Genomic DNA, 12,413 nt, shown 5'->3' on the forward strand with positions numbered 1-12,413 from the left:
AAAACAAAAATAAACAAATGGGACTTAATTAAACTTAAAAGCTTTTGCACAGCAAAGGAAACCAAAAACAAGACAAAAAGACAACCCTCAGAATGGGAGAAAACATTTGCAAATGAAACAGACAAAGGATTAATCTCCAAAATATACAAACAGCTCATGGAGCTCAATATCAGAAAAACAAACAATCCAGTTAAAAAATGGGCAGAAGTCCTAAATAGACATTTCACCAAGGAAGACATACAGATGGCCAAGAGGCACATGAAAAGATGCTCAGCATCACTAATTATTAGAGAAATGCAAATAAAAACTACAATGAGGTATCACCTCACACCAGTCAGAATGGCCATTATCAAAAAATCTAGAAACAATAAATGCTGGAAAGGGTGTGGTGAAAAGGGAACCCTCCTGCACTGTTGGTGGGAATGTAAATTGATACAACCACTATGGAAAAAGTATGGAGGTTCCTTAAAAAACTAAAAATAGAACTACCATATGACCCAGCAATCGCACTACTGGGCGTATACCCTGAGAAAACCATAATGCAAAAAGAGACATGTACCCCAATGTTCATTGCAGCACTATTTACAATAGCCAGGACAGGGAATCAACCTAAATGTCCATTGACAGATGAATGGATATAGAAGATGTGGCACATATATACAGTGGAATATTACTCAGCCATAAACAGAAACAAAATTGAATTATTTGTAGTGAGGTGGATGGACCTAGAGTCTGTCATACAGAGTGAAGTAAGTCAGAAAGAGAAAAGCAAATACCATATGCTAATGCATATATATGGAATCGAAAAAACAAAAAATGGCACTGATGAACCTAGTTGCAGGGCAGGAATAAAGAGGTAGACATAGAAAATGGACTTGAGGACATGGGATGGGAGGGCAAAGTGAGAGTAGCATCGACATATATACACTACCGAATGTAAAATAGTTGGCTGGTGGGAAGCAGCAGCATAGCACAGGGAGATCAGCTCAGTGCTTTGCGATGACCTAGAGGGGTGGGATAGGAAGGATGGGAGGGAGGCTCAAGAGGGAGGGGGTATGGGGATATATGTATGCATATGGCTAATTCACTTTGTTGTGCAACAGAAACTAGCACAATATTGTGAAGCAATTATACTCCAATAAAGATCTATTAAAAAAAAAAGAAACTGGGAAGAGGAAGACTAAATACCATTGGGGAAAGATGTGAACAGTTTAAAGAAAAAACTTACATTCTTCAACTTACGAAAAAAGGCTTCATTCATAAGAAGAGAATGGTATATTAAAATTCCTGAGAGATACCATTTTTCACCTATTCAGATTGCCCAAAATACAAAAACTTGAAGAAATACTGTGATGGCAAATAATAAGGAAACAGGCACCCTCAGGCATTGCTAGTTGGAGTACAAAATGGTACAACTTCTATGGAAAGGAATTTAACAATATCTAACTACATTGCCTTTGCATTTATCACTTGACTCAGCAATTCCACTGAAGATACACTTCCCCAAATATGAAATACTTATCATTACTTGTGATGGGGTTCAGGGCAGGCCACCCCAAAATACGCTACTTTGGCATATTGATTGCTTTGAGTTCAAGTTACTTGAGAAACAGCCAGTGCAAGATGGACTCCCTGACCCTGCCCTCTTTCTGCCTGAAAGCAGGAAATAAATTTCCCATCTGAAAGGCAACCTCTGAGCACCAAGACTTAGGGACATTTTTACCTCCAGGGATAGAAAATTCAGAGTGGAAAAGGCTATGTAAACTAATTCTGCTTAGTTTCTTCACTAATTAATACCCAAGCCTAAGTGTCTTTGTCAGTTCTTCACAAATTAATTGTTTCTTTGTCTAAAAAGTATAAAAGCTGCCTGCTTTGGTCATTTCTTTGAGTCTCCTGTTTCTGTGAACTCCCATATGTATGAAATTAAAATTTGTCTCCTGTTAATCTGTGTCATGTCAATTTAATTATTAGACTCTCAGAAGAACCTAGAAAGGTAGAGGAATATTTTTTCTTCCCCAATACTTGTCACAGCAAAAGATTGGAAATAACCCAAACATCTGTCAATAGATGCCTGGTTGAGTAAAATAGAGTATTATGCATCCATTAAAAAAATGAGGAGGATTTCTGTGAACTTACATCAAGCGAGTTGTAAGATATATTGTTAAGTGAAAAATGTAAGGTGTAGAGTATTATATGTGTGTTATGAGTTGAATTGTGTCCTCTAAGGAGATATGCTGAAGTCCTAATGCCCAGTACCTGTGAATGTGACCTTATGTGGAAACAGGGTCTTTACAGATGTAATAAAGTAAAGATAAGGTCATACGGGATTAGGGAGAGCCCTAATCCAATGACAGGTGTCCTCATAAGAAGAGGCAAATTTCGACACAGAGACACAGACACATAGGAGAGAAGGCCATCCAACCATACAGGCAATGACTAGAGTAATGCTTCCACCAGCCAAGGAATACTACAGGGTGCTAGTGACCTAGGTGCTGGGAGAGAGTGCTAGGTGCTGGGAGAGAGGCATGGAACAGATAACTCACTCTCAGGAGAGGAAGGAACTCAGGAACCAACTGTGCTGCCACCTTGATTTTGGACTTCTGGCCTCCTGAACTGTGAGAGAATACATTTCTATTGTTTTAAACCACCCAGTTTGTGATACTTTGTTATGGCAGCACTAGCAAAATAATACAATATGTTTTTGTAAGAGAAAAGGAAAAATAAGAACACATATATATATACTCATTTTTGCAAAAAGAAATGTAAAAGAGCAAGCCAGAAATTAATAAAAAATGGTCACATATAGAGGATCAGTTGAAAAGGCCATGGAGAGGGTGTGTTTGGGGGCAAGATTTCCTTAAATATGTCATATCATTTTGACTTTACATACATTACATATGTTTTACATAGTTTTTAAAAAGGATACTATAAAGAAAAAAAAATAGAGGAAACACTAAAAGTGAAGACAAATACAATCAAAAGAATCTGACTACCTAAAAATAGATTCTGTTACCACCCAGAAAAGAGAAATTTCAGTAAACTCTTGAACACAACACTCTGACTGAATATCCTGTGCAGGACATATTCTAAGGGCAGAAGGAACTACAAAATGATCTTAAACTTCTTTCAGTAGGTTTACTGTTAGTGGTAATTTCAGAATTGTAATTTGAAACTACATAATTGTTGCAAGAAAAAGCAAATAAGTAAATATGTTGATATTCTAAGGAACCAAGATTTTTAGTGTTTAAGAGAAAAGAAATACAAATATAAAAGAAATTAAGGAATGACAAACCTCTGATGTACTGTTAGAATTGGTACAAAATGTAAGAAATGAAACTATACAATGAGAATATATTCTGTAGCTCTGGCCACTGAAAGGGCCCCAAAGTGAGGGCCCAGGCAGCTGCCTAATCTTCATGTTGCAAAGGCCTGCTCTGGTTTTCTGTTTACGAGATTCTTAATCATTTTTTGGAATTTTTCATCCTAATAAAACAGTAAAAAGCTTAAAGTGGCCATCTTGCGTGTTGTTACTATTAATATATTCCCTTATAGTATCCAATCCAGTGTTGTCCCTGGCAGAGACCACTCAATTCAAGTAATTGGTTGACTGTTTTCCCTTGAGGCTACCAGATTATTCTAGACTAACAGTTACAGGAACTCAGACAGTGCTGTGACAACAGGCCTCATTTTGGGTGAAAGGTAAGTACATAAATTAAAGAGGTCTTACCTTCTCAATACCTGGAAGCTTCCCTCTTCCTTCTAGTGCATGGGGAAAGGAGAGCAGCCCATCTTTTGTCTCCAAAGCTACCAACCACTTTGTGCTGCAACCCTCCAGTAAGGAAGAGCAGGTGCCCCTCTCAGACATCAAACTTTCCATCTGTGACCTAGACTCCAAGGTACAGATGCCCTCCACTAGTCCCCAGCTTGAAACATACACACACACACACCACATGTATCTTCTTTGATCACACATCTTCAAGCTACCACCTCATTTCACTGATCACCTGCATCACAGAATCATCAAAATAGTTGTCTAAAGACATTATTTCCACCCCTCACCTTCATCATCTCCTCAGCTGTCTCAGCCAGGCTCACCACCCCACTGACAGTGCTCTTGTCAGGGTGGGGTGGCCAGTGGCCTCCTCATTGTCAAATCCAACCATCAGCTGTCTGTTTTCATGTCACTCAACCTTTGGGCAGCAGACCACACAGTTGATCATTCTTGAAACACTTTCTTCCATAGGATTCCGGCTTTCCTCCCTTCTCACAGACCTCTCCTGTCAACTCCTCCTGTCTGTGTCATCTGTGTTGGAGGGCTCTAGGCCTCAGTTCCCGGACTTCAATTTATACTCTCCCTGAGTAATCTCATTCACTTTTTAAGATGTTTTCTACTTGGAGATGAAGACCAAATTCATATATTTAACTCTAGTCTCTTTCCTGGACTCCATCTGCCTGTTTTAACATCTCTACCAGGATGGTCTCTGGAGTTAGACCAGTTAGGCTTATATCCCAGTTCCTACTTGTATATGGTCTTGTGTTACTTAACATTATCCGTGAAATGAAAATGATAATAGTACCTACTTCACTAGATTGTTTAGAACAGTACTGGCACAAAGTAAGTGCTCGATAAACACCCTGTTTGTTTACTTGTTTGAATTCCCTGATAGAAGTTTGGAGAGAAGGAACTTCGTGTGTGTGTCTAATTCAACAGTTAATTCTCAAGGTCTGGCATATAGTAGCAGCTGGATATTGATTGAATTAATGAATCGATGAATGCATGAATACATTCCTTTAAAGGAGGAAAACGCAATGCATCCACAAATCAGCTGAATTGCCACTGGTTGCCAATGCCTTGACTGCAGGAGTCATCTCTGGCTTTTCCCCACCTTCCCAACACTGTATCTTTGGAGTCTCTCTTCTAAATGGCCAAGTCCTAGGAGTGTGACATCCCTGCGTCTGATATCTGATAGTGTAGGGCATGCTGTGTTTTGTTTGAACATGTGAAATATATTGTTCAGGCTCATCAATAATGTTTTTTAATTTAGACTCAGTTTCACCAGAACTTAGTAGAAACCTAGAAAGAAGTTCTATTATGTAAAGTATATCTCTCTATGGATATATAGATATCTATGTATATCATATATCTATATATAACACGAATAAATTTAAGTAGGACAGTGAAAAACAATGAATTTTCCCGGTGGTTAGGGGACAGGGGCCGGGGAGAAAGACTTTTTGCCAAATAAAGAGTAGATAACGTGCACTGTAATACAACTGCGCCGCAGAGCACAGCGAAGCCGAGCCCGCCACCGGCCCGCGCTCCGGCCCGCGCTCGGGCCCCGCCCTGATCCCGACCCCGCCCCGCCTTGCACCGCGGCCCACCTCCGCCCCGCACTCCCGCCCCGCCCTGCGCTCCGGCCCCGCCCCGCACCTCGGCAGCGTTCTCCCTGCCGGGGGAACCCTGCCGCCCCGGCAGAGCCAGAATCTCCCCACGCCCGAACCCCTCCACCCCAGGCCTGGGGGGCCGCAGCGCACCGAGCGGATCGGTGTGGAAAGATGGCCGCCCTGACGACGGTCGTGGTGGCGGCGGCGGCCACAGCTGTAGCGGGGGCTGTGGCCGGGGCGGGCGCGGCCACCGGGACCCGCGTGGGAGCAACGCCTGTGCCGCAACAGGTAAATGGAGGAGGCAGACGTGGGCCGGGAGGTTGCAGGCGCCAGAGGCTGGACGGGGCCCCAGGCTGAACAGGTGTGCTCTGCAGCGCGGCCCCGGGAGGCGGGAGGCGCGGTGTTAGCCTCCCTTTGCTCGGGGCCTGGCACACGCCAGCGTTTCGCTTTGTTCGCTTGTGCGTTTAACTGCTTTTACGGAGCCGCCTCTCTTGAGGTTTTGGAGAGGAGGAAGATCTGGGTGGAAACGCTGGCTCTGCCTCTTCCTAGCGTGTGATAGGAACATATTTAACCTCTCGGTGACTCAGTTTCTAATCTAAACGTTGGAACTGATAATATGCAGTTTCCCGAGCCGTGCACATTGTCTGGGAAGCCCCTGGTACAATGCTTGGTCGGAGAGAGATTCGGTGCCCAGTGACTGGTGGCTGCTGTATTATTGTATCAGCGCTGGGAACACAAGGAGGAGTCAAACATGGGATGGTCTGAGGCTGATGTGTTTCCAGAGATCTTCTCAGGACCCGTTTCTCTGCAGTGAGGACCAGAGGATCCCCCAAGGAGAATTGTTGGGTCCAGTTGCTCAGGTCAAAGAGCACCTCTCCTTCTCTCACAGCCCACATCCCAGAGCATGGGCAGTTCCTGTCTGTTATACCTTCGGAATAAGTCCAGAATCCCACTCTTCTCACCACCTCACATGGTGGTCCACACCATCATTTCTCCCCCAGCAGAAATACTTTCCTAGTTGGTTTCTATTCTTCCACTCTTGCCTTCCTCAAGTATTATCAACAGTCAGGTGATTGAGTCCAGTAATGACACTTGTCTGCTCAGATCCCTCAGAGTAAAAACAAACGTTTTTACCGTGATCCACAGGGCCTCTGAGCTGCCCCTACCACCTCCCTGTCACCTCATCCCCAGTCCCCTGCTCTGAGTCGGCTGCAGCTATACTGGCTTCCTGGTGGGCCTTCAGACAGGTGGAGCACACTCCTCTCTCAGGATTTTTGCAGTTGCTCTTCCCTCTGCTTGGAATCTCTTTGCTCATGGTCTCATGGCCAGCACCATCACCGCCTTCAGATATCTTTGTTCAAATGCCATCAGCTCAGTGATTCTTTCCTTGACCTCCCCTTACTGAATCCCCCTACCCAGCACACCCTGTTGTCTTTTCTGGTTTTGTTTTTCTCCATAGCACTTATTACCATATAATATATTACATATTTTATGCTTACTTTTAAATTTTTCTCCACCCTGCCTGGGAATGTAAACCCTCCCCTCTATGAGGGAAGAAACTTTTGGAAGTTTATTCACTATTGTATTCCCAGTACCAAAAGCTGTGCCTCTTTAGTCCAGGAACATAGTAGATGCTCATTAAATATTTGTGGATTAGTCCAAACCTGAAAGAAGGCTGTTATGAGCTGAGGACAGCTTCTATCATTTTCTTCCTCTAAGGAAATACAGTGTCTTTACCTGTTTCAAGAAATTCAAGAAATTCCACCTCAGACAAATTTTCTCACACATCCTCTGTATTTCTTTTTATTATTCTAACTCTGGCCCAAATGTCTCAGGAAAAAAATATAAAATACAGAAAAATACATAATAGATACATAATTTTTTCAGATATATTTAAAATACTTTTAAAATCTTTTTTAAAATGTATGGCCCTAGTGTTTTAGTCCTCTTGGTGGCTCTCTCTGGCTTACTTTAGTTGAAAATGATTTGTTCTCCAAATTCTTATAACCATGTTTAACCTCCTGGTTCGCATTTCTCACAAGTTGCCTAATGCACACTCTTGCCAACTACAGTGATTCTCAGAGGTTTGCCTTCCTTGGTGTTCGATCAGAATCACCTGTGGAGCTGTTTCAACTGTGACATCGGTTTCTCACATTCAGCAATGTCTGGAGACAGTTTTGGTTGTCACAGCTGCAGGGGGACTGTGGGGTGTTTGTGTGTGCTCCTAGCATCTAGTAGGTACAGGCCAAAGGACAGCTCCCCCAAAACAAAAAATTACCTGGTCAAAAATATCAGTAGTGCTGAGGTTGAGACACCCTGCTTTATACCCTCTCACCAGTTTAGGGAAGGCAGAGCCTCATGACTGACAGTCACAGCAGTAGTGAGGTAGAATTTCTCAAGTGTGTTTGGGTTTAAAAAAAAAAAAACAATTAGAATCTCTACTGTACCATACTGTGCTTTTTGAGGAGTTTAACTATGTGTTATCCCTCTGTGTATTCCCCCCAACATACCACATACACATACACACAGACACACACACATACACACTATACACTCAAATTCTACATCCTAGCACTGAACTTGGATATTTGTCATAGGATTTCATGAATGAGTATTCCTAATGACTCTAACAGTGAAACCAACTAATGTTTTCCTGAGAAGAGATAATTTTCCTCATGATATTAGAGATGTCTGCCAAAATATCTAAAGTTCCTATAGTAGCCTGCTAGGGCTTCCATAACAAAATACCACAGACTGAATGGCTTAAATGACAGAAGTTTACTTTTTTACCATTTTGCAGGCTGGGAAGTCCAAGATCAAGGTGCTGTCAGGGTTAGTTTCTGGCTTGTAGACAGTCACCATCTTGCTGTGTCCTCACATGTGCATATGCAGAGAGAGAGAGTTTTCTGGTGTCTCTTCCTCTTTTTTTTTTTTTTTTTGTGGTACGTGGGCCCCTCACTGTTGTGGCCTCTCCCGTGTGGAGCACGGGTTTCGGACGCGCAGGCTCAGCGGCCATGGCTCACAGGCCCAGTCACTCCGCGGCATGTGGGATCCTCCCGGACTGGGGCACGAACCCGCGTCCCCTGCATCGGCAGGCCAACTCTCAACCACTGCGCCACCAGGGAAGCCCTCTTCCTGTTTTTATAAGGACACCAGTCCTAATGGATTAGGACTCTATCCTTATGATCCCATTTAACCTTAATTGCTTCTCCAAATCTAGGGCTTCAACCCGTGAATTTGGGGGGTGATAATTCAGTCCATAACTGTTTCCTTAAATTATTTTGGAAAAATTATCTTTGAAGTTTTAGAACTATTTTATATTGTGTTTTATTTTACAACCTCCATAGAGTGTGGAATCCCATGAATTTCTCATTCATTTTGGAAAGAAATAATGTACCCTCTCTATGCATTTTAATATTTGTATATTATTTGTCCATAATTCTCCTCAGCCATTGCCTTTCAAGGCCGAAGACCATGAATCTCTTGATTGTCCTCTCAGATGCCCTTTCCCTCTTGATCTTTCCAGCAGCTGAATTATAACTTTTTTGAAGTATCTCTAGCAGTATCACCTAGTGTACATTCTGGTTTTGTACCAAGATAGAACTGTGTCTTCTGTTTGATTTGTTTCTAATGACCTTCCTGTGATGACTTGTATTTTATGGCATTTGGCTGCCTGGAGTGGTCCTTCAGTAATAAGCACATTACTTTTCTGACTTTAAATGATTACTCAAAATGGATTTCCTCTAGAAGATCACACACATGAATAGGGCTGTGTGTGTGTGGTAGAGTGCAGAATCCCCCTCCCCCCTCAAGGATAGTCACATCCTAATCCCCAGCACCTGTGAATATGTGACCTTACATGATTAAAGGAACTTTGCAGATATGATTAAATTGAGGATCTTTAGATGGGGAGTTTATCTGGGTGGGCCGATATATTCACAAAGGTCCTTGTAAGAGGGAAGCAGGAGGATCAGAACCAGTAGGAGAGGTAACAGTGGAAGCAAGAGGGTGAAGTTATGTGAGGAAGGGGCCATGAGCCAAGGAATGCAAGTGGCCTCTAAAAGCTGAAAAAAAGGTAAGGAAGTAATAGATTCTCCTCTGAATCTCCAGAAAGAACACAGTCCTGCCAACACCTTAATTTTAGACTTGACCTCCAGAATTGTAAGAGAATAAATTTGTGTTGTTAAGTTTGTGGTAAACTAATCTTTGGTAAGTTTGTTATAGTAGTGATAGGAAATGAATGCAACCAGAGAAGGCCTAAGAAGGCCTGAGCCCTCACCTTTGGCTGGTCTTGAAACTCTGTGCAACAGGAAGTGAAGGCTAAAGTAGAGTTTTAAACTGCTTGCCCGAGTACTGATGGCATGCTCCAGCATGTACTTAGACCACCTCAGCAAAGACTGGGGGCTTAATTTGTTCAAGACATCTAAGAAAATCTTTGACCAACCAATTGTTCACGGACAACTAAGCTAACAAAACAGGGATTTCAGTGCCACACAAACAAAGAGTACAGACTTTACCGAATTGGTTCAGAAAAATGACTAAACAAACAGGGACAACAACAAACCTGGGAGAGGGGAAAGAATCTCATTTTCAGAGTTGCCACATTATATTATTTAAAGTGTTGAGTATTTGACAGACAAATTATGAGATGTGCAAAGAAACAAGAAAGTATGGTCCACACACAGAAGAATTAAAAAAAAACAGAACAGTAAAAAGAAACTGTCCCTTAAGATGACCAAATGTTGGACATAATAGACAAAGACTTTAAATCATCTACTTTAAATATGTTCAAAAATCTAAAGGAAACCATTTCTAAAGAAATAAAACAAACTATGGGAATGGTGTCTCACCAAATAGAAAAATCTATAAAGAGAAAAATTATAATAAAAGAATCAAATAGAAATTTTGGAGTTAAAAAATACAAGAACTCAATTCACTAGAGGGGCTCAACACTAGATTTGAGCTGGCAGAAGATAGGTCAGTTCAGATTATCCAGACTGAGGAACAGAAAGAAAAAAAGAATGAAGAAAAATGAACAGAGCCTTAGAGACCTGTGAGATACCATCAAGTGTCACAGCTAATGAGAGTCCCAGAAGGAGAGGAAAGAGAAAACGGGGGAAAAGAATATTTGAAGAAATGATGGGTGAAATATGAATCTGCACATTGTTGGAACTCAGTGAACTCCAAGTAGAATAAACTCAAAGAGATCCATACCTAGACATGTTATAATCAAACTGTAGAAAAGACAAAGACAAAAAGAAAATCTTGAAAGCACCAACAGAGAAGCAACTCAACACATACAAGGGATCCTCAGTAAAAACTGGTTTCTCAACAGAAACCTTGGACTCCAAAGGCATGGAGTGATAGACATAGTCAAAATGCTGAAAGAAAAGGACTCTCAACCAAGAATTCTGTGTCCAGAAAAGTAATTGTCTAAAAATGAAGGAGACTGCATCAAACTAAAAAGATTCTGCACAGCAAAGGGAACATCAACAAAATGAAAAGCCAACCTACTGAACGAGAGAAAACATTTGCAAGTCATATAAGGAGTTAATATCCAAAGTATATACTTGTACAACTCAATAGCAAAAAAAAAAAAAAAATCAGATTGGAAAATGGGCAAAGGAACTGAATAGGCATTTTCCTCAAGAAGACATACAGATGACCAACAGGTACATGAAAAGATGCTCAGCATCATTAATCATCAGGGAAATGCAAATCAAAACTGCACATTTTAGAATAGCTGTTATCAAAGGGACAAGAAATGACAAGTGTTGGTGAGGATGTGGAGAAAAGTGAACCCTTGTGCACTGTTGGTAGGGATATAAATTGGTTTAGCCTCTCTGGAAAACAGTATGGGGGTTCCTCAAATAATTAAAAATAGAACTACGATATGATCCAGCAATTCCGATTCTGGGTATTTATCTGAAGGAAATGAAAACACTAACTTGAAAAGATACATGCACCCCAGTGTTCACTGTAGCATTATTTACAATAGCCAAGAAATGGAAGCAACCTATGACCGCTAATGATGAATGGATAAAGGAAATATGATACACACACACACCACTGGAATACTATTCAACCATAAAAAGAAGGAAATCTTGCCATTTACAAAAATGTGGATGGACCTTGAGGACATTATGTCAAGTGAAATAAGTCAGAGAAAGACAAATACCATATGATCTCACTTAAATGTGGAATCTAAAAAAAAAAAATTAAACTCATAGGTACAAAGAACAGGTTGGTGGTTGTCAGAGGCAGGGGATAGGGGCTGGGCAAAATGGATAAAGGTGGTCAAAAGGTACAAACTTAGTTATAAAATAAATAAGTCCTGGGGATGTAATGTACATCATGGTGACTAGTTAACAGTAGTTGCTAAGAGAGTAGATCTAAAAAGTTCTCATCACAAGAAAAACAATTTGTAACTCTGGTAATGGATGCTAACTAGACTTGTGGTGAGCATTTTGCAATATATACAAATATTGAATCATATTGTACATCTGAAACTAATATAATCTTATATGTCAATTATATCTCAATTTAAATATCAAAGGAGATTGGAGTTCAAAGGGAGCTTGGAGTTTATCCAATAAAATATTTTCATAAAAATAACTTTAAAAATAAAGTTGAGACTTAAAGATATTAAATAATTTGCCTTGATTTCTGTTATTAGATATACATCTCAATAGGGGCTCTGTTTCCAGCATAGTGTTTCTGCCAATGAAACATGCTAACTCAAGCTCTAAGTGAGTTGATTTGTTAAAAATATAGATAGTTTTATCCCTTACAGCCTAGTAAAACCCAAAGACTTTATTGTTTGCCAAGTTGTTTTTCATAAAAAACATATAAAATGGAAACCTAGGTTACAAAATTTGCTGCCACTAATTATAAGGACATCTTCACTCTATTGTCCCCAAAATATAATGGCAGTAAAATATAATGGATAATGGTAGACTATGGAAAATTGAAAACATATGCACAGGTCCTCTATTGGCTCCCATGTAAATTCTCCTAGAAGTCCGCAT

General features: G+C 40.9%; 1 protein-coding gene across 1 annotated transcript in view; it reads left to right on the plus strand.

Moving 5' to 3' along the window:
- Window positions 1-5,556: 5,556 nt before the first annotated feature.
- CCDC112 (coiled-coil domain containing 112) overlaps window positions 5,557-12,413 on the plus strand; it is a gene marked incomplete at its 5' end in the record, with an annotated part of 28,248 nt that continues 21,391 nt past the window's right edge. The window contains one exon of the mRNA XM_082835550.1: window positions 5,557-5,673. Within this exon, the coding sequence (XP_082691676.1) occupies window positions 5,557-5,673 (117 nt within the window). The remainder of the gene's footprint in view (window positions 5,674-12,413) is intronic.

Source organism: Leucopleurus acutus, assembly GCF_964270905.1.
Source record: "Leucopleurus acutus genome assembly, chromosome: 3".
Lineage (NCBI taxonomy): Eukaryota > Metazoa > Chordata > Mammalia > Artiodactyla > Delphinidae > Leucopleurus > Leucopleurus acutus.